Source organism: Mycetomoellerius zeteki, unplaced genomic scaffold (assembly GCF_001594055.1).
Source record: "Mycetomoellerius zeteki isolate Tzet28-1 unplaced genomic scaffold, Tzet1.0 scaffold64, whole genome shotgun sequence".
Taxonomy (NCBI): Eukaryota; Metazoa; Arthropoda; class Insecta; order Hymenoptera; family Formicidae; genus Mycetomoellerius; species Mycetomoellerius zeteki.
Window position 1 is genome coordinate 2,200,509 of NW_017257654.1, and position 21,641 is coordinate 2,222,149.

General features: G+C 31.9%; 3 protein-coding genes across 3 annotated transcripts in view; 1 reads left to right on the plus strand and 2 right to left on the minus strand.

The window, feature by feature from the left end:
- ftz-f1 (ftz transcription factor 1) overlaps positions 1-8,545 on the plus strand; it is a 30,968-nt gene extending 22,423 nt beyond the window's left edge. The window contains 5 exon segments of the mRNA XM_018457569.1: positions 5,685-5,963; positions 5,966-6,321; positions 7,289-7,547; positions 7,867-7,967; positions 8,057-8,545. Coding sequence (XP_018313071.1) covers positions 5,685-5,963; positions 5,966-6,321; positions 7,289-7,547; positions 7,867-7,967; positions 8,057-8,203 — 1,142 coding nt within the window. The 3' untranslated portion in view covers positions 8,204-8,545.
- A 3,993-nt stretch (positions 8,546-12,538) lies between these two features.
- ppl (pumpless) lies at positions 12,539-16,384 on the minus strand. The gene is made up of 3 exons (XM_018457495.1): positions 15,844-16,384; positions 13,312-13,455; positions 12,539-12,916 (listed from the first exon to the last, which is right to left on the minus strand). The coding sequence occupies exons 1-3, from the start codon at positions 15,977-15,979 to the stop codon at positions 12,687-12,689; spliced, it is 510 nt and encodes a 169-aa protein (XP_018312997.1). The 5' UTR covers positions 15,980-16,384; the 3' UTR covers positions 12,539-12,686.
- A 2,165-nt stretch (positions 16,385-18,549) lies between these two features.
- Positions 18,550-21,641, minus strand: part of csul (protein arginine N-methyltransferase 5) — a 4,075-nt gene continuing 983 nt past the window's right edge. The window contains 9 exon segments of the mRNA XM_018457490.1: positions 18,550-18,738; positions 18,834-19,015; positions 19,088-19,291; positions 19,385-19,560; positions 19,864-19,986; positions 20,062-20,267; positions 20,803-21,012; positions 21,087-21,266; positions 21,521-21,632. Coding sequence (XP_018312992.1) covers positions 18,586-18,738; positions 18,834-19,015; positions 19,088-19,291; positions 19,385-19,560; positions 19,864-19,986; positions 20,062-20,267; positions 20,803-21,012; positions 21,087-21,266; positions 21,521-21,632 — 1,546 coding nt within the window. The 3' untranslated portion in view covers positions 18,550-18,585.

Genomic DNA, 21,641 nt, shown 5'->3' on the forward strand with positions numbered 1-21,641 from the left:
CCGTGAGGTCGGGAGAGGCAGGAGACGGAGGGGGAGGGCTACGTCGGCGTGCAGGGCGGCACAGGCAGAAGTGGACGGGCAAGAGCGATTCAACCTCCTTTCACTTTCAACGAGCGCGCTCGTTCGCTCGCTGGTTCGTTTCGTACGTTTCGTTCGCTTACACTCGCGCTCGTTCATGCGGCCGGCGGCGACCAGTACGAAAATAGGCAACGCCGCCGTTTTCGCCAAGCGGCCGGGCCCTCTCGATCCCGGGGTACCCCGCGAGAGCCGCGAGAGAGTTCAGAGGCGACGAGCGCCCGCGACTGAAATCCCTTTGACTCACGAGGGTGGCGTCATGACGCTGTCTCCTGTAGAACTTTAGATGTATCGGAGTAGCGCAAAGGCTCGCCATGTTTGACCTAATGACCATATTATATTAAAGAATTACTAAGCTTTATTTATTGGCTTATTTTTACTAAGTATATTTATTATTTATTATATAAATACTTATTGGATGATAGCCCATCAGGTCAAAAACAGTGGTCAAAATAGTCAACAGGAAATAGTCAACAGGAAATGTTGGCATTTAGCTTAGATAAAAGGATTGCGCTGCTCTGGTACATCTGGAGCTCTAGTCTCGTGACTATTTGATCTTACGGTACGGTGCTGTGAATTGGTAAAAAAGATGAGTGTGAACGAACTCGTGATCACGAGGAAACTTCTTAGGTAGCGAGATGATTCGATAGCTTATTAGATCTGTGATATCTAATCGTCGGGAGCGATGGAGAATTCGACCTGGCGAAATGGATCTTTAATATCGATCAGATGGGCGTATTTTTAAATTCTTCTCCCTTTCTTGTTTTCGCGGATCTTTTCTCTATATCAACTTTTTAGTTATAAAAGAATAATAAATTAGATGATAACTTTGAAAATAAGAGACGCCTACATAATTCGGGGCTGTCATTAACATATAAATAATTCCAAAGAAGTCAAAGGTCGCGCAGTATATACTTTAAGTTTGGAGCCCGATCTACATAAGACGTAGAACGCGGTTCGCAGGTCGCAAAACTAGGAACTAATCTAACGCATTTTAATCATAGTATGCTTGTAGGATGTAGAACGCAGGACGCAGAAAGTTGAAGTTCATCCAACTTTCTGCGTCCTGCGTTCTACATCCTACAAGCATACTATGATTAAAATGCGTTAGATTAGTTCCTAGTTTTGCGACCTGCGAACCGCGTTCTGCGCTTATGTAGATCGGGCTTTATATTATCACACGCAGAGGCGTACTAAAATATTCCCGCAAAATAAGTGTGATATTTCTATATAACTAGAAGAAGATACTTAGAGAAGATATTTAATATATAATACTAACTTTTAATATATAATAATATATACATCTTTGTCGGTATAATGATTTTTTTAATAATGCCAGTTTTTTAAGTTTTCCCTCAAACAATTTCGGATGCGTTTGATAATTGCATTTTCAGCAGACGAATGCAACAGTAGTTAAAAACAACCCCGAAAGGATATAATAATATAGATTTACTTTTCAAACAAAATTAATTATTTCGTTCACTGTAATTATTAAATAAACGGGGTTATACTGTAATTCCATGCGGGATATTTTGTATCTCAAAATAATTTTAATATAATAAAACACAATACCGTTATTAATTTATCAAAATATTACAAAATTAATATAACACATATTACATATAATATTTGAATTATAATTGAATTTTATTTTAATTTAAACAGATCAACGGAAATACTCAATGAAAATTCTGCGAGGTAGTAAAAAAGTTTTCTAAAAAAAAAATTAAAGACGCCCCTTGTGGCGCCTTTTAATTTTTACACTTTATGTACATGTTAATCACAATAAAAAAAAACAAATGTAATATTAATATCTACATAACAAATCGTGATATCAATAAATTTAGAAAAATTTAAATAATTCTTTAATATATTTTCACTATGGTGAATCCAATTAAGACCTGGTTGCACCAACGTTATTTTGACTTTGAACGAGACTTAAAATTCTCTCTATCTCGTTTTAAAGTCGAAAGAGAAATAGAGAGAGCTTTAAATCCCTCTTAAAGTCAAAGTGACGTTGGTGCAACCAGGTCTAAGAGATAAAAAATTATTGTTAAATTACGTTTGGAAAAATCCGCAAAAAAATACATTTTTATTTAGGTTTGCTATATTTTTTATATGCTTAAGATAAAATAGGTATTATCGCGTCTCTTGGTAACGATCGTGAATGTAAATTCGTGCGAAAATCTCTTTGAAAACTAATCGCTTCGCGAGCGAAGCAATTGCAAATGCCTTTTGGGTCATATTTCTTTACAGGAAGTACCGATTACACGGCGAGTCGTTTGACGCGAGTAAAAAGCGTAAAAAAATGTGCTTGCAAGAGAGCTCTCTGCGAGTTAATCGACAATTACGGATTACGCGAGCGACCATTATGACGCCTATTTTCTTTGCACCGTTAGTGATTATAGGCCGATTGGGTGTATGCCGTGTTTAAATCACATACGTCGTTTCCAGCTGATTAGCTATTGTCCGGAGTTGCATATGAAGATTCACTCTTCAACGTCAAACGTGTGCGATTCAAATCGAGCCGCAGCATTGAACCATTTAAATATGATAACGCTATGATACTGGTATTAAATTGTATGTTTCTTTAAAGATTCGAAGAATGTAATGAATATGTGCAATTATAGAATAAAAGCAGATAACGTAGAATACCTGTTTTTAAAAATTAACATTATCCAATATAAATGTATATTAATAATACTTTTATTTTATGCATAGGTACTCTTTATGCAACTCTTAAGCAATATATTAGCTATAACGTCCAATAAATAAAAGTTTTCAAAATCTAAGTCCAACTTCTGTATAATATTAATAAAAATGTAAAAAGTATGAAAATGAAGGGGTCTATAAAATGGAATATAATATGAAATGCGGGTCACGTTTCAAAAATAAGTTCCTATTCCATATTATATAACATAGCCCTATTTCACATTATCTGCTTTTACTCTAATTGATTTTAAAAGTGTATTTAAGATAAGAATATAATTTCCGATCTGTTCCGCTTCGTGAAAGTAGCGCAGTCGTAATATACTCTGAAATTAATCTCATAAATTTTGTTAAAAATTACGATGTTCTTTAATTAACTTTTTTAGCATCTTATGTAAGTTTTTAATTATAATCTTATACATTTAACAATTTTATCACGATAAAATCTTGAATTTAAACGATGAATAATCGCACTTTGTCGAAAATTTCTATTCTCCCAATGGTTTGTAGTTTTAAGAGCAACTGATGTTTTGGTGTATTTTGTTAAAAAAAATTGAGTGTGGCTGAGAATTTATAAAATTCAAATATGCATCACGTGTTAAACTCCGTGTGTATTCCCAACGCTACGTTCATATGCAAAAGTTTTTGAAACAACTCTACGACTCTATCAATCTCACGTGGCAGATGGCTCGTTATCAGCGGCTAGTTTGAAGAAGTCTGTACACGTACGGCTTTATGACCCCTGTACAGAATACAGCAATACTTAAAAAGATGCGATACGATAGTCAATCATTCTCTTGCTCTTACAGAAAAGCGATAAATTGATTGGTGATAACCGCTACCTAAAAATTCTCAAAATAAGAAAAGATTGGTTGAATATGGCATAGTATTTTTAATTGGTTGCAGCAACCAATCTTTTTTTTTCAGCGTAGAAATCCTTAAGATAGAATGAGATAGTTGTATGATCCATCACATTCCATTTTAAACAAGTTCTGTATAATGGCGGATCAAACGTACGGTGTCAATCTCCTTCTAATCAAACAGACCTTCTAATTAAACATTGGTCATAAGAAAGTATCATCTATTTTCTAGCAAAATCCTGCGAGTGAGAAAAGATATGTACACTGAAAAAAAAGATTGGCTGCTGCAACAAATTAGATGATAAAATATAAATATGGCATAGCATTTTTAATTGGTTGCAGCAGCCAATTTTTGGTTGCGTTAGCCTATCCGTAATATCAATATAGGATTTCGATAGACTAACACAACCAAAAATTGACTGATGCAACCAATTAAAAATGCTATGCCATATTTTATCATCTAATTTGCTGCAGCAGCCAATCTTTTTTTTTCAGTGTAGGTACTACACTGTAAGAAATTTCTGTTGTAAACTTCCAAAAGTATTAGAAGTTTTTATCCAATAAAAATGTGCTGTAAATTTAAACAGTTGTATTGTGAAATTACAATAACATTTTGTAATAAAGTATATGCAAATCTCTAATACGCAAGCGCGGCACGCCAGTTATATAAATTCACAACAAATTTCTATTGTAAATTTACAAATATTGTGAAATCACAACAAAACATTATATGATTTGTAAATTTACTGCACATTTTTATTGTAAGGGTATATAATATTATAAATTCACAAATATTTCTAACAGTGTTTTTGTACTGCAATGGTACGAGAAAGAAAATATATATATCTTATTCTGACTAATGCGAATTACTAGAAAATATCTGATCTCTCAAAAGAAGCTCTTCTGATTAGAGGCAAGCAATCTCTAGTGCAAGTGCCACTAAACGCGTTTATTTGTGATAGCGTATACCGTAAAACATGGAAACGCGCGGAATATGCCGAACACGGTGATTTGCACAACGCGCGCGTTGATTGCCGCGTATATGTACAGAAATAGCAGGCGGTACACTCTCACGCTTTTGTCCTACTTATCTTGCGATTAGCCGTGACTTCCGCTTTCGTCTGACTCGGAAGACCGCGCTTCTCCAAGGTTGCTTTGTTCGATTGCGCGCGCGCGCGAGAGATTTTTCTTGGGAATCGAATCGGCGAACAATGCGATCCGCTACTTTTACACCGCTCTACGTATTCAAAATTAAAAACTGATTACTCCGCGTTAGAAAAATTCTTCATCATTTTCCATCGTAACTCTTCGATGCCATTCTGCGTATTACTTAAAACTTATGTACATAAAATTATGTCTTCCATATATTTACTCAAACTTGAAATAAAATTTAATTTAGACCTTTACTGAAGAAAAAGATTCTTTTTGTTAAAAAGGTTGATATGTCGAACCATTCAAAAAGTAAATTTGTAATAAGTAAAATTTGTATAATAAGTATATAACGCAAAAGATAAATATATACTAATATAATTAAATTTTTACCGGGGACCTCGTAGTATTGCTTGAGAAATCGATTTTTCCACTTGACCCCTGAATATGTTCCATCCTACATTCCCTAAGAAATCAGATACGATATTCAGCCTTCGAACAGTATCGAACAGTGCATAAATCGGCGAAGAAATCATTCAAGGATAAGAAAGTATGCTGTGACTCTTAAACGTTAATTAAAAATTTAAGAATAAACGCGGAGAACATTCGCTAAACATAATACATACACGGAAAAAAAAGATTGACTGCTGCAGCAAATTAGATGGTAAAATATGGCATAGCATTTTTAATTGGCTGCAGCAACTAATTTTTGATTGCGTTAGCCTATCCGCAATGTCAGTATAGGATTTCGATAGGCTAACACAACCAAAAATTGGCTGCTGCAACCAATTAAAAATGCTATGCCATATTTAACCATCTAATTTGCTGCAGCAGCCAATCTTTTTTTTCAGTGTACACACCGCACTGAATCAACAATTCTTCCTGTTTCAGCTGTGCGGGCGGATAGAATGCGAGGCGGTAGAAACAAATTCGGGCCCATGTACAAGAGGGATAGGGCGCGGAAGCTGCAACTGATACGTCAACGGCAACTGGCGATCCAGACGATACGCGGCAGCCTCGGCGACCCGAACAGCTACTCGACCGCGGTCGCGCCCTTGATGCACATCAAGCAGGAGATCCAAATACCTCAGGTCTCGAGTCTGACCTCGTCACCGGACTCGAGCCCGTCCCCCGCGACCGTGGCCGCGGGCCTGGTCACAGCGGCGGCAATCACTTGCACAATCTCAACCCGGGTCTGGACAGCAGACTCTGGGCCGCCAACTCAACTACCCCTGGCACGAAGGTCTTTAACTTCGGCGAGCAATCCGTGCAGCCACACGGCGGTGGAGTGCCGAGCTACGCGTCCAACCCCGTTGTCGCTCTTAAGACACTTAGTCCGATGATAAGGGAGTTCCTGTCATCGATCGACGACCGCGAGTGGCAAACGTCTCTCTTCGGACTGTTGCAAAGCCAAACGTATAATCAGTGTGAAGTGGACTTGTTTGAATTAATGTGCAAAGTGCTCGATCAGAATTTGTTTTCGCAGGTAGACTGGGCTAGAAATTCGACGTTCTTCAAAGATCTCAAGGTGAGTACCTCGAATATCTGGCCTTTTGTAGAACGACGCATCGAGCAGCTTCCCTTTTTTTTTCCTTTCCTCCGTTATCGCGAATTTGATTGTTGTTGTCTTTTTCCAATATTTTAATTTGTTCTAAAACTGAATGAGAGGCAGCAACATATAGTAACATACGCGCATATTAGAAGTAACCACAACAATTTAGTCGAGAATCTCCTCGACGAGAAAAGTTCGTTCTTACCGATAAATAACTCGTTGCCTGGCCTGCTCGGTGCTATGAGCGGGGATGTGAGGTAACCAGCAGCATTGCACAATCACTGAATGATTTCAAGCATCGCCTCATATCTAGGTCATAACAAGATATGTTTCTGGGTTATGGCGGTTGCCCCAAAGCAGGACCGCGTTAATTATAAATTGCATACTTTAATCGTCGTTTTGTAATAACTTTTTATTTTTGCTTCAACACTGTGGATTTGTTAACGACAATGCAAAGCAGATCGAGGCCATTTTGTTGAAACTTTTAGTCGACAATATGGTACATTGCCGCCTGATCTTCACTATAATTTTGTTAAAATCTTGTCACTCTTCCAAAGAAGATTTTTTTTACACGCTTTTTTCTAGTTTTGTAATATAAATATAAATCGTCACATATACCAACCGTATTTTTAAAATATTTTTTGTTACAAAAAACATTTTCTCGATTTAATAAAACGAATATTTCTGAGTGATAATTAATGTTTGTTCATAAATTCCGATTAAAATTATTTTAATTTAATTTATAAATTCTCCTTTCTCTTTTTAAAAATATATTTATCGCATGTGTTTTTATATTTAATTCTCTCTGAAAACATTTTATCGTTATGCCGTGTATGATTTTTTGTAAAATGCGATTAAAATTTGAAATAGAATATAATTACATTTATATTTCTCTGTGTATTTATTCATTATATCTAACATTTGCACGGCAATTATTTGCTAGGTTGACGATCAAATGAAGTTGCTACAACACTCTTGGTCGGATATGTTGGTGCTAGATCACCTTCATCACAGGTTACACAATAATCTACCTGACGAGACGACACTTCACAATGGCCAAAAGTTTGATCTTCTCTGTCTCGGCCTACTCGGAGTTCCTTCCTTGGCCGAAACCTTCAGGGAACTATCCAAGACACTTCAAGAACTAAAATTCGACGTTCCCGAATATATATGCATGAAATTCCTAATGCTGCTGAATCACGGTAAGTAAAATTAGATCCACCCATATTCGTCTCGTTAGTGGTGAATTTTGAGAGACAACCAAGTTGATAACAATTAAGTTGGTAAGATCCATTTGATCATGCGTTTTATGTAGTTTTTTTTTTAAATGTACCGTAAGGATCGTATTGCATAAACGATACAAAAAGTGAAATTTATCACACGACGCAATATAACTTGCTTTTTTATCCTTTGTTCCACTTTCAAATAAATCTCATTCCAATATCTTGTAATACTCAAATTAAACTTTACACATGTTTTATATAATTGTATATATTTAATGTATATTTTTATGTACTGCAGATGTCCGTGGACTAGTAAACAAGAAACATGTGCAAGAAGGTCACGAACAGGTTCAACAGGCGCTTATGGAATACACGCTAAGCCATCACCCATCTGTACTGGTGCGTTTTATCGTCAAACGCTTCCTCACATACTTCATTTAAAATGAGTTAATCAGATATTTAATTGTTCTCATTTTCAATCTGTTTAGGATAAATTTAATAAGCTGTTAGCAGTATTACCGGACATTCACGAAGTGGCAACCAAGGGAGAAGAGCATCTTTATCAGAAACATTGTAATGGAGGTGCACCAACGCAAACGCTTCTCATGGAGATGCTTCACGCCAAGAGGAAATGAAACGATCAGTTTTACTTGGTAATCTTTGCCATCGAATAAGAAAAAAGCCCGTTATTATATACATACATAATACATATGTATATATATATGTATGTATATATATGTATGTGCGTGTATGTATGTATATGTGTATGTATATCTCGAAAGTCCTGTTAATGCCCCTAATCGTGAGACAGAGTGGACCTCAAAGTACCTATTAAGAGCTAAATGCTGCTAAGGTATCGGACCAAGTAAAGGGGCCCTGGTTCATGAAATACCTGTGCATACAAATCAAGTATAGACGTACATTATTTTACACACACACACACATACACACACACACACACACACACACACACACACGTACACGTACACGTACACAGAATATATGTATTATAAAGTGTATCTAAATATATAAACACAATGACATATATTTTCTATATTTGATGTTGAAGTTTTAGAGATGTATCCGTGGGGAAAATTACCCCTAATTAATGGGTATAAGCGCAGGGAAACAGTAAGCAAGATGCCTTGAAAACAGTACAAAGGGTGGTTAACAAAAAATATTGGTCGAAGGGCAGGCAACTTTTGTCTAAATAAGTAAAGCTATTTTTCTAATACTTAGAGGCGAATTTATTTTTAAGCATACCACACTGAAGCCTTGCTCTCACTCGAATGAAATATATCGTACTGCTAAAAGAGAATCAAATTCTCTCTCCAGATCAATCGTGCTTCTGCAAGGGATTCAATGGGCATACTTGAATGACAATGAACTTGCATGTGATATACATATATGTTTGTCGCACGGCCACCTGGGCATCCTTAGAATTTCCTATAAAGAAAAAAATATGCATTTTTGTCACACTTGCACTCAGCGGGGCTACTATATTGTAAATACTAGTTAACATTCCAATTATGTTGTAAAGTACAGATCATGTTAAATATGTAATTACAATATTTTGTGTATAGTTGAATAATGAAATGAATAAATATATTTCTGTTGCTTACTTGAGGAAAATCATTAGCTACTTAATGTCTTCACTAATTTTAGGATCTTATTCATGTATTTTTCTTTATTACTTCTCAAATAGGTGGCGGAAAGGAATAACTACAAATTGCGATATTTTACTATTGTATATTGTATCATAATAAAGATTCTGTTTAAGAAATAAAAGAATCATTGGAGCAAGGTTTATGTGGTCCTATATTGTCTAGCGATTAATTCTAAATGCATAAGATAATATTAAACGTATCGCAGTTGTTAAATAGAAAAGAATATTTAGTAAGTGTTAAGATAGTGATCGAAAGTAGTAATTTTTCACTAATAGATTATTATTAATTTTATTAATTATTACTATTATTATTGTTTAGCCAATAGTCAAAGAAATTCTTCAGTGCTGTGAAGGTTGTCTTTTTGACGCCTGTGGTATTTGAAGCCATTGGAAATTACATATTGTGTCAGATGCAAAGTTAAACGTGACAACAGAGACAGAAATCTTTTCTTACATTGGTAAATTGGTAATATATCCGTTACGATTCCTCTTGTTTTTATTCATGTATCGAACACGTACCTGCTGCAAAAAAAAGGCTATTTTACTACTTTCACTTTTTCCACCGATCTTTCAATACAATTAACTAGGTGTAAAGTGCTTGTTGGTAAGCACGAGAAACTTGATGTCTCATGTTAGTTTAAGACTCGAGTGTTAAATCAAATCAAGAGGAACACAGTAACGATCATTATTACCAATGAAATTAAATATTTTCTTGAGAATAACGCATGTACTTATCGCGTAAGCAAAGATTTGTGTTCACCTGTCAGATTTGACCTTATACGTCGATATAAAATATGCTAATGTTCCCAAATTTTCAAATCGTCCGGTTTTTTATGTTAAACACGAAATTGAAAGCAGCCTAGACTTATCATTATTCTCATTTTTAATAATATTTCTTATTTGAAAAGAAAGAAAATTATTTTTATTTAACTCACGACACGAATGACTACCTCTTCATATCTGTATTAAGTTTTTATATTTTTACATTTTTAGTAACCACATACCTCAGAATATAGACGCCCAGATAGCAATTTGAATGGAATGAATGAATGTAACATGCATAAATAAATATTTTAATTCGTGTAGTGTGTATAATTACACGTTAAGAAGTTACGATGTAATACAACTTATTAAAAGTATCGTACCTATTGTATGTCCACACGTTATTAGGTCTTAGTTAATTATTACTATTGTATTTTCTGCAAATTAGTTCATAATTCTGTCATTTACCGTGTATTAGTTACTGCTGTTTCGCAACTGAAAAATATCGCTTTAAATCATGCATTGCTGTTTGGGTAAGACAAGTTCACGCTACCGTTTATTTATTGTATCGTCTTCTTTCCTCTCAGAGACCTCCTGCTGATTAAAAAGAAAAAAAGCTCCTCTAAAAAAGAAAAAAAGGATAGCTCTAAATCAATTATCTCTGTATATATTTTGTATATAGAATAAGGTATATAAAGCGTGACATATTAATCTCCTTTAAACTTTAATTTTAGGAAAAGACGTTTTCTGTAAATATTTTAGGATTTTGAAGGAAATATAATAACGGCGATAATAGTTTTATCAGAGTGCCATTTTTCTGTAAATGATAAAGATTTTTCTTTTTTGCTTCTTAATGAAACATCATTATTTTTCCTAATGAATTTAGATTAAGATTGAGATTAAGGCAAATTTATGATCCTTTTAACATTAATGTAAGTTTTGCGCTAGTCCAAAAGCTGTATAACTTTGTAGTAACACAAACGTGTGAACTTGTGAAACATACATGTACACATAAAATAACAAAATAGAGAAGCATTTACGAGCACGTTTCTATTAATACAAAAGTATGAAAATTTAATAGGGGTGCGCCTAAAACTTACTCTCAAATGTTAAAAAGAATTATATTAATGGGAAAAATATGATCATTGTCATTCCGCGAAAATGAAATCAATTATTGTAGACATTATGTTTTCTTCGGAATCCTACAACTTTTATTCCTTAAACGTTTTCTTCTAAAATTGGTATTTTTCTAAAATATATTAATACATCACGCTCTAAATGCTTCATTCTGTATATATATATCAATCTCGATTAACGACTCGATCTGTTACAACACGTTTATTAACCATTGTAATTAGTGAATACGACAATTACAGCGTTGTGTACATTTCTTATGTTAAATATGTACAGTTACCAATTATGATTGGCAAATAATCTAATTTAATATCTACATGATTCTTTGATCCAATAAATTGTTGGAATAAAGTTTAAAAAGAAAAAACTATTATGCGTTGTTAACACTGCCATTAGCAGTTGGCATTTGTAAATTATGTAGAAAAATTAATTGACTGTAAATATATCTTTATTATTAACAGATAATTGTTCCTTCCTAGAGAGCTAATAGTACTATTTTTTATATATTATATTGGTTGAAACCCATAGTGATATTACTTCCCTCATTTTGGAACTTTAGGATTGGTACCAAGTTACGGAATATTCGGAGGAGAGTCATAAATAATATAAGATCAATCAGTGTACTATTTTGTGAAATTCGAAAATGATATCTTTTGTGATTATTTGTTCTCTTATTAGGATCTACAATTTTACAAAATTTCAAAATTTTTGTGCGCTCGAAAAAAGAAAAAAATAGTATCATAATTTGTAACTCGAATCTTATTCATGTATTATCAAATAACATATATACATATACATATATGTATACTATATACATAGATATATGTATATATATTATAATATGTTTGCTTTGTATAAATACAAAATTAAGAACGTTGCACAGTGACTAATAAAAATGTTGCAATTATCGCAATCAATTTCAATTTTTGACTTGTGTTAAAACACATCTTTATGCATCTCTGCATTGAATTATTTTTTATACATTTTTGTAATGTGTTAACATATAACCTGTTTCGATTTTACAGTAAATAATTTTTGGCATCACTTTAATATGAATTATTGAGATCATATTATATGATGTATTAGAAAAACATTGGAAGCTTGCTTGCTTAATACATTAACTTTTTCATAAATTAACAATTTCTATTACTTATAAAACTACTGAATGAAGTGATAGATGTATAACTCCAGTTGTGATTGCTCTTAATTTGACCAAGTGCAAATTTAACATTCTTTTCCATACAAAGCATAATGATATATTTATGATAAATATTTTAAATTTTATATGAATTATTGTTGAGGTGTAAATAGTAAGACAAAAATATGTCGCATACTATATCACTTTACTATCTCTATATCAAGTTTTACACGTAATAATTTTTGTCCAAGTAATTAAATTGTTCGTCAACAATTAAGTAAAACGTCTTTTGTATTTGTTTATTAAAATAAGTTCATTAAAATATCAAATCTTTAAAAAAATACAGTTCTTGAAATTAACTGGCAATTTGCTTCAAATTCTACTTTGAAGAAACTTTTCTAACATTAGATTTCTAGATCTAATGTGCATCCGATTTCAAAAACACATTATAAGCCTCTTCATTCATTAAGCTCTTGAGCTCGTCTGAATCGCTTAATTCTACTTTGAATAGCCAACCATCTTTATAACAAGATTTATTAATTAACCCGGGTTTACTTTCAACTGTCTCATTTTTCGCTGTGACTCTCCCGCTGACCGGACTTGTTAATTCTGAAGCTGCCTTCACTGATTCTAGGGCTCCACATTCCTCTAAAAAAATCATAGTTACATAATCTGTGAAAAACATTTCGAATATATTTCCAATCTAAATTTTAAGATAATGTAAAAAATTTCTACAACTAAAAGTAAGGATAGGAAAATTACATAAGTCAAAGCTTAAAAAGCTAATAATGAAGTTTGTATCCTATCAACAGTTTTGACTTCTATTGTTTAATTTTCTTTTCTCGATTGTACATCCTAGAGTCTCATGTTAAAATAAATTTTAAAAAATAAGAAAAAATGTGTTAATTCCAAAGTTATAGAATAATATAGAATAATGGATAGTTTTTTTTCAATGAGATATTCCGTGTATTCTAGAGATAATCTTTCCAATTTCTGAAACTTCCGAAATTTGGTCGCGTTAAAAAAAGTGTCATATTAGCTACCATTTTTCTTGATTGTCGATCCTACATCGGGAAGTTGCGCGTACACCACATCTCCAAGAGCATCTTGCGCGTAATCCGATATACCGACTGTGCCGATTTTGCCATCTACTGTTATCCATTCGTGCTTATCGGTGTACCATCGTTCTGAAAAATCACGCGTTTATTTCGTAACTGTGATTCGATTTATTTTAAATGAAGTTGCATCATACAAGATTTATACAAATTACACAATAAAAGTATTTGTAGTAAAAAAATAAAAATATAACAATACAATAGAGCATATTAGTTCTTGGATGACTTCGGTTAAACTTTGACTAACTTGATCGAAGTGAATTGAATTAACTTATCAAGTAATAATATCTGAATTATTTTGTTAACATGAAAGAATTATCAATGTTTTTCGAAAAAAACAACTAATGTGTCGAAATATATATTGACAAGAGTGAAATTAAGAACAATAATTCTACCATTCGAATGTACTCTCCTGATGATAGACCTGTTGGGTCCATTTAATTATACTTTCTTTATGTTGCATTTGTAAAAATTTCGATTATTATTAAAATAAATTTAGTATTCACATACATACATTCTTTTATTCGAGTATGTTATTTTAACTTTTTGAAATTAATTAATAGGCCTGTTTTTTTTAGCTGAACTTTTGTCAATTCATCTCTCTTCCTTTTCTCTTCAGGAGGAAAGAAGAAGAAGAAAGATGAACTGGTGCAAAAGTTCAGCCAAAAAGAACAGGCCTTATGTGTTTAAAACCCAGTGTCCACGATGCTAGAAATCCGTCCGAGATCTCGGATGAAGAAAGAATTGACCAATCGCATTGATCATGTGACTAAATTGTTTAAATGTGATTGGTTAATTCTTTCTCTCTCCGAGATCTCGGACCAATTTCTAGCATCGTGGACACAAGGCTTTAGGCCGGAATCAGACTACGCATTGAAGATTGAGATTGAAGATTAAAATTTGACCAGTGAGGACAAAGGAATTTTAGCTCCTATTATTTTGATTGATCAAATTTCAATCTTTCAATCTTCAATCTCAATCTTCAATGCATAGTCTGATTCCGGCCTTAGGACAAAGGAATTTTAGCTCCTATCTTCAATCTCAATATTCAATGCGTAATCTGATTCCGGCTTTAATCAACATAAATTAAATGAGTCTCATGAGACTCAATAATGTCAGGAATTGCTTTTGACGTTAGCTCCGGTGGTTAATCGTTCACAGTTGAAAAAATTGTATTAAATTAACATACTTCACGTGTTCCAGTTCTGCCTGGTTTATGCTTCGATCTTAACCCTAAAATCCTAAAATTCAGCCAATGGAATACAGATTTCAGTTAGGACCAATTAAGACTGGCAGCCTTAGGTTCAGTTCCACAACTCACGGTTAACTCTTAACCGAGATTTAATTTGTTTCTCATCCAATTCTAGAATTGGAAAGAGACAGTGAATAAGTTGAACCTCGATTAAGAGTTAACCGTGAGTGGAACTGGGCCTTAGGGTGCTTTCTAGCAAGGACACAGTGGTTACGTTTACACCGTGCATTTAGGCCTATACAATAGACGTCCTTGTTTATCCTGTATATTAAACAAAGACACCTATCGTATAGGTCGCGGACTAAGCGTACGGTGTAAACGTAGCCAGTGTCTAACTGTGTCCTTGGTTTCTTGCTAGAAAGCACCCCTAACTTTTATGCTAATTTAATACAAAGTTAATATGTTAAAAAAATAACCAAACATTATGCAAAAATTAACACAAAAATGTAACTGACATAATTTGGAAGCAAATGGAAACATATTTCTTCAATAACATTAGTATTTATAATTTGGTAAATTTAAATATGTAAATTTTAAATATGTTAAATTAACGCGCACATCCATCTTTTATCTATTTACCTTAGAATTTACGTTTTAAAACTACATTTTTGTTACTTATTCACTTACTCATAAATTGTATTATTATAACAGTAAAAAATGCTAATTATCAATTTAATACAACACATATTTAATAAGAATTGGTTTTAACACAAATACAAAATGTTTTTACTGGTGTTGAGATTAAGTTAATTCGGACTTTGATCGAATTCGCTTCTATTATTTTAATCACAACAAATTTTATTATATATAAAATTTCATATATATGTATAAATTTATATATAATTATTGCGCGTGCACACACACACACACACACACACACACACACACACATGTATATATAAAATTATTTTTACATAATTTATGTAATATCAATTTATACACATACATATATAATGCGACGTACACATACACAATTCATTTAGTTATCGTATGCCCGCGCGCACGTGTTCAGAAATCAAATGAATTCCTTACGAACATTGATAATATATCAACAATTATATTTATAAACAAGATAAGAAGCGAAGAAAACAATAGACGGCGAACTCAGCGATGAAATCGTTTCTTTGTATTACAAATAAGTAGTTTTAGCAAACATATACTGACGCTTTCCAAAAAGCCAAGTCAACGAGTCGCTCATTCTCACTTACCATCTCTCAAGTAGTGAGTTGTGGTTATGGATCGCACTATGGCAAAGGGTATCTTCGACTTCGTAGCTGTATGGAGCAAATCGTGCGAAACGGTTTTTATCGCGCACCTGCTAATCTGGGCGATCAATCTTGCCATTTTTCCTTCGCCGTCGTGATCGCTGTACGGAACCGTGCACGAACTGTTCTAACCTCTTTTCTTTTTTCACTCTATGACGATAAGGCTCTATGACGCGAACGCAACCGGCAGCGAGAGCAAAACGGAGCTGATTGATGATTCTCGGTCAAATAATGAAAGACAAGATTACAATCCAGCCTCAGCACTTTTCTATCATCGGCCCCCTCTCTTATCTCATCTTAGAAATTTAATTGAACTGAATATTCGAACGAGCAAACATGAACAAGCACAGATGTAGGATAACACGTTCGAATCTCGCCAAAAGTATCGAAAACGAATCTTTTTTTATCTTAGTCTGCTTTTCTTTACTCGAAATATATCAATGCTGATCGCGTGCACAAGCTTGGAACAATCGCGAGTATAATTGCAACACAAATAGTATGTGACCTTCAGTCTTGAGCAACCGCGAATTAGTTTTATTAGTTTCATATTTCTGTTATCAATCAGAATCGTCAACAGCGAATGTCGTGTAAATGTTACTTATTAAATTATAAGAACGATATCTCCAGACTGCACGAGTCGTTGAAAATTTGAAGGAAATAAAAAGGAATGATACATATAAATCGTAAATTAGACAGATTCTAATTTTAATGATTTGCTCCGATGACACATGATTAAATAATGTAAAGACAATTTCGTACAATCTTTTGACTTACAAAAAATAAACATACACAACACTAATCGTATATTGAAATTTTGATAAAATAAAAGCAATTGTTGCATTACAATCTGCAGCTAAACTTTTTATATTAGACTACATTATTCTAGATGCATATTAAAAAAAAAAGAGATTAAATTGATTACATCTTGTATAATTACATTCAAATGATATTAAAATAGCTTTCATTTCATTACATAATGACCAAAAATGTTACCATGTTATTGTTACATAGTTCTCTTTCATTATTTATATGCATTACCCCCCATTCATAATAAGTTTCTTAAAAATAAAATTAATTCTTAATAATAAGTAATTTTTTATTTTGGGACATAATTTCGCTCATTTGCTACAACACCAAAATTAAAGTTTTCTAGAAAATAAGTTTGAATGCTTAAAATCATTAAAATTTTGTAATGTTAATTTTAAAATGTAATTTTGATGTAATAATTGATTACAGAGGAATATATCTTTTTAAATTTTCTTTATGTTTCTATTCTTTTTCTGCAAACAATTGGAAAAAAATGAGAATTTTTTAATTATATCCTTATTGTGACAAATAAGCGCTTTAATCCTTCGCAGTTATAAATTAACAAAAATATTTGTCCTGATTTGACATGTGCCTGAAAAACTTATAATTATTTCATTAAACATTTTCCTGGATAATGAGTAAGAAAAATGGATTTACAGATTATACCACAGATTGAATCTTCAAAGTGTTTGAGAAAAATATTAAATACTTTTGAAAAATTAGTTAACAGAAATATGTAAGGCTATAATAAAAGTAAAAGGGCTTTTTCAATCCGTGACAAATACTTTTATTATTTTATGGTTTAAAAAGATCTAATTATTGTAGATGTATTGCCAAAAAAAAATTACGCAAGACTATTTCATTTTTAAGACTGTTCACTCACCACTATTACCACCTGAGATTGTAACGTCAAAAATGAGATAATAAAAGTTCTCGCAAAATGAAGTAAAACGGCTTGATTTACATATAATACATAATATGTAGTTTGATAGAATTATAATTTCTTTTTGTTACAATTATAAGTATTCATAATGGTATTCATAAGGATATAATGTAAAAGATTTGAAGTGTTTGTCAATAAGTAAAAATTCATTATAAAGTGTAAATATGTAGAATTCGATGAAATGTAATTCTATAGAATTTTATAAAATTCTTATTCAGGATTATTGTTATATGAACATTTGGATTAAGCGCAATTTTACAAGCTGTAGAATTTAGACAATATTTTTCGAAGCACGTAAGTTAAGAGGATAGTAATAGCACATTTTGAGAACATTTCATAATACATGTTATCAAAATTCTACCATATCAGTGACCTCAATGAATATCAATGACCTCGGACATCATATTAAGATTTGTAGTTATAGTACATAAAAAATCGTTTGCAATGAAGAAAATATTCACATATCATATTTTTTATATATGTATATACGAATGCATTTTCTTCTATTTTTTATCGTTTGGATTGTCAAAGACTATTACCTGATGCTAAATATTGCAACAAGAAATGCATCTCTATATTTCAGTACAATATCTTTGAAGCGTAAGTGAAATAAACACTTGAATAATATTTTGAAATATTTATCTCAGAAATGTTTGCTGTGATTTGTATGTAAATAGAAAAATTCATATCTGGAGACATGATAGTGTCTCGGTTCCTATGTTACATTAAATTTATAATTGAAATGTAATTACACTAATTTAACAATTTGACAAATTTGAAATAAAATTAATGCAAAAATGCTAAAATATTCGAATACGTAATACTGTCCAGATTCATCAAAAAATTTAATTATAAATCTATATATAATTAATAGTTAATATTTAATAACCTGATATATCGGAATATTGTTAAATGAACAAAGAATAATCGTTATGTTATAATCCGATAACGGAAGAACGTCCAGTTGTATTGTGGATTGAGACTGGGACGGGTTTACTGAGACACCATTCATACCATACTTTCTTAGAACCACATCTGCGCCAGAAATGGACCACTATTTCATCTCCTGCCTTTAATTGTACTGGTTCCTGTGTATATCAATAAATATTTTTTTATCTACCACAAAACTTATATTTCGCAACTTTATAAGTACTTTAAAGAATAAAAGTTATTTTAAGTATACCTTAAGTGGAAAAAATATTGGGAACCAACTAAACATATCTGAGCTATATGTGCTAGGTTCTATGCTTAATGTGATATTTTCATATAAAATTGCTGTGAAATATCCTGAAAATCCATGTAATACACAATTCTGTTCTACTTGAAAAGTCTTAGTTTCATATCTCGAATTGTCAGCAAGAGCATCTACAAAAATATAAACATGTGTAAAGAAATTAAAACAATTAAAATATAAAAAGTTGGATATTTTGTACAAACCTGGATTTGGATGTTTGAATGTAAAAAGTGGTTTCGGATTTGCTATATCGTATTTATTTTGAAGATGCACTACGTATAGAGTTTCAAAATGAGCTAACGGATGTTTGTCTTTATCTCTAAGTTGTCTCACTTCATTGTATAATTTAGAGGATTGCATAGGAGCTATGTATGAAGTATATGATTGTGGTATGTTAATTCCGTCATCTAATAAAAATTTCAAACAAGTAGTTAAAAAAAAGATTATATTGATACTATTAATGCAAGATTAATATCATTTACGTAATGTGGCATGCAAACCTCTTAAGAACTTAAGGACATTATCTAGACATTCTGGCGACAATTCGTTATCGCCAAAGGATCCGAGTAATTCAGACACAATTATATCAGCTTTTTCCGGAGGATTCCATTCCCTCATATCACATGATATCACTGTAACTTTTTCTTTCCACATATCTCTTTGAAGGGCCTGTAAACTGTAAACATAGATAATGAAATAATAAACATGTAATTCATGAAACTTAAAATTATTGGATAAAAAATCTTCTCTAGTTTATTTTAAAATAAATAAATTAATAAAAACGGTATAAAATTGTTTCTTTATTAAATAAAATATTGATTCTTTCATTTCAACTATTTTTTAGATAGCTTTATTACTTATCTTCTTATCAAATATCAAAATTATATTACATTTAATAAAGAATTATTTAAAAATATATTTTAAAAAACAAAGATTTTTTATACAATCCAATATAATTGTTATTTTAAAATAGTCTCACGTTATTATGGCATTAGGATTCTTCTCCACTGCATATACCTTTACTTCCCGATATGCCATTTTCGCGGCATTCAGAGATGCGGTTACAAGTGGTCCTCTTCCAGCACCAACTACCATAATGACTCTAAAAATTTATAATCTTGTTATACATTTTTTTATTATGGATATTACTTTTATTAATTAATATGATTCGACTTACATTGTTCTTTCCTCTTGCATTTTGTATACTATTGCGTTTATAGCTTCGTATATAGCACTCTGATATTCTCGATATTTTACGGGATCCTTCTCAAATATTTCATAAGTTTGTGATTCGAGATTATCCATTAGAGGCTGTAATGGACATTGCAGATAGTCCTCATATCCTCGAGCAAATTTTTCCACTGTTCCATCATTTTGACATCCCTTAAAAAATGACATTATTTTGTATATTCTACAAAATTAAGTATTTATCTAAGGAATTTATCCTTAGATAAATGCAAAATTAGCCAATGCGAGCCAACACAGATTAGATGTGGGTGAATTTGTATATTTGATTCTTGATTACAAGATTACAAATGTTTCGACCTTTTTGATTGAATCTTCCTCAGTATGATGATAAAATCCGTAGCGTATAATTTAATATAAAAGATGTGATACAATGAAATTAACATTATAAATACATGTGTGTTAACGATATTTCAATTTCATTGTATCGTATCTTTTATATTAAATTATACGCTACGGATTTTATCATCATACTGAGGAAGATTCAATCAAAAAGGTCGAAACATTTGTAATCTTGTAATCAAGAATCAAATATACAAATTCACCCACATCTAATCTGTGTTGGCTCGCATTGGCTAATTTTGCATTTATCCTTGGATTTATTCATTGGAGCCTATATCAAGATCAACTATTATTTTAAGTATTTATCTTTAGAAAATTTCTTTAGTTTTACCTTCCACAGATAATCAAGATAGTTATGATAATAACTAATACTTTGATAACGTGATGCTCCTGTTAAAATAAATTGTACTTCTTGCATAGCAAATCTTCTTACTAATGCTTGATGTGCTTTGCTTAGTACTGGATATCCCTTTTTATTAGTTAAAAATAATGTTGTCGGCAAAATTAAACATCTTACTGGTTCTCCGAGCCACCTATCAACCTTTTAAATTTAAATTGGTTTATATCATATTCATATTGCACAATTTTAATTTGCAAATTCATTTTATAAGCTACCTCTTCTTCTTCAGGCAAGTCATGACTGACAATTAATGAAACTCCTAATTTTTTATTATAATCACATATTACTCTAAAAGAATTCCACCATTCCCATGGATTCTCGTCTTCTGAATAATCTTCTGTTCTATAAGAATAGGTTTGTCTAATTGGATTCTCCATAGGAACTTGTATCCATACCTATAATAATTAATATATTTCAATAATTTCAAAAACTGTATTAATTTATCTCTCTCTAATTCTACAGTTTATAAATATATTCTATATCGGTAAATATATTTTCTTATTGTTCAATGTAAATTGCATTATCCTTGTTTCAAAATATTCATTTCTAAAAGTATATTGGATATTAGTCACACATGTCTTCTAATTTAAAAATTAAAACTATAAATTATAATTTATTGTGTATATATATATATATATATATGTGCTACCTGGAAAGTACAATTATTGTTTGTTATTTTATCAGAAATAATCCTTGCAAGATTCACATTTTTGTTTATCCCGTTTTTTAATTTTAAAGTCACCCCTGACAAACCAAAATGGCTAAAAAAA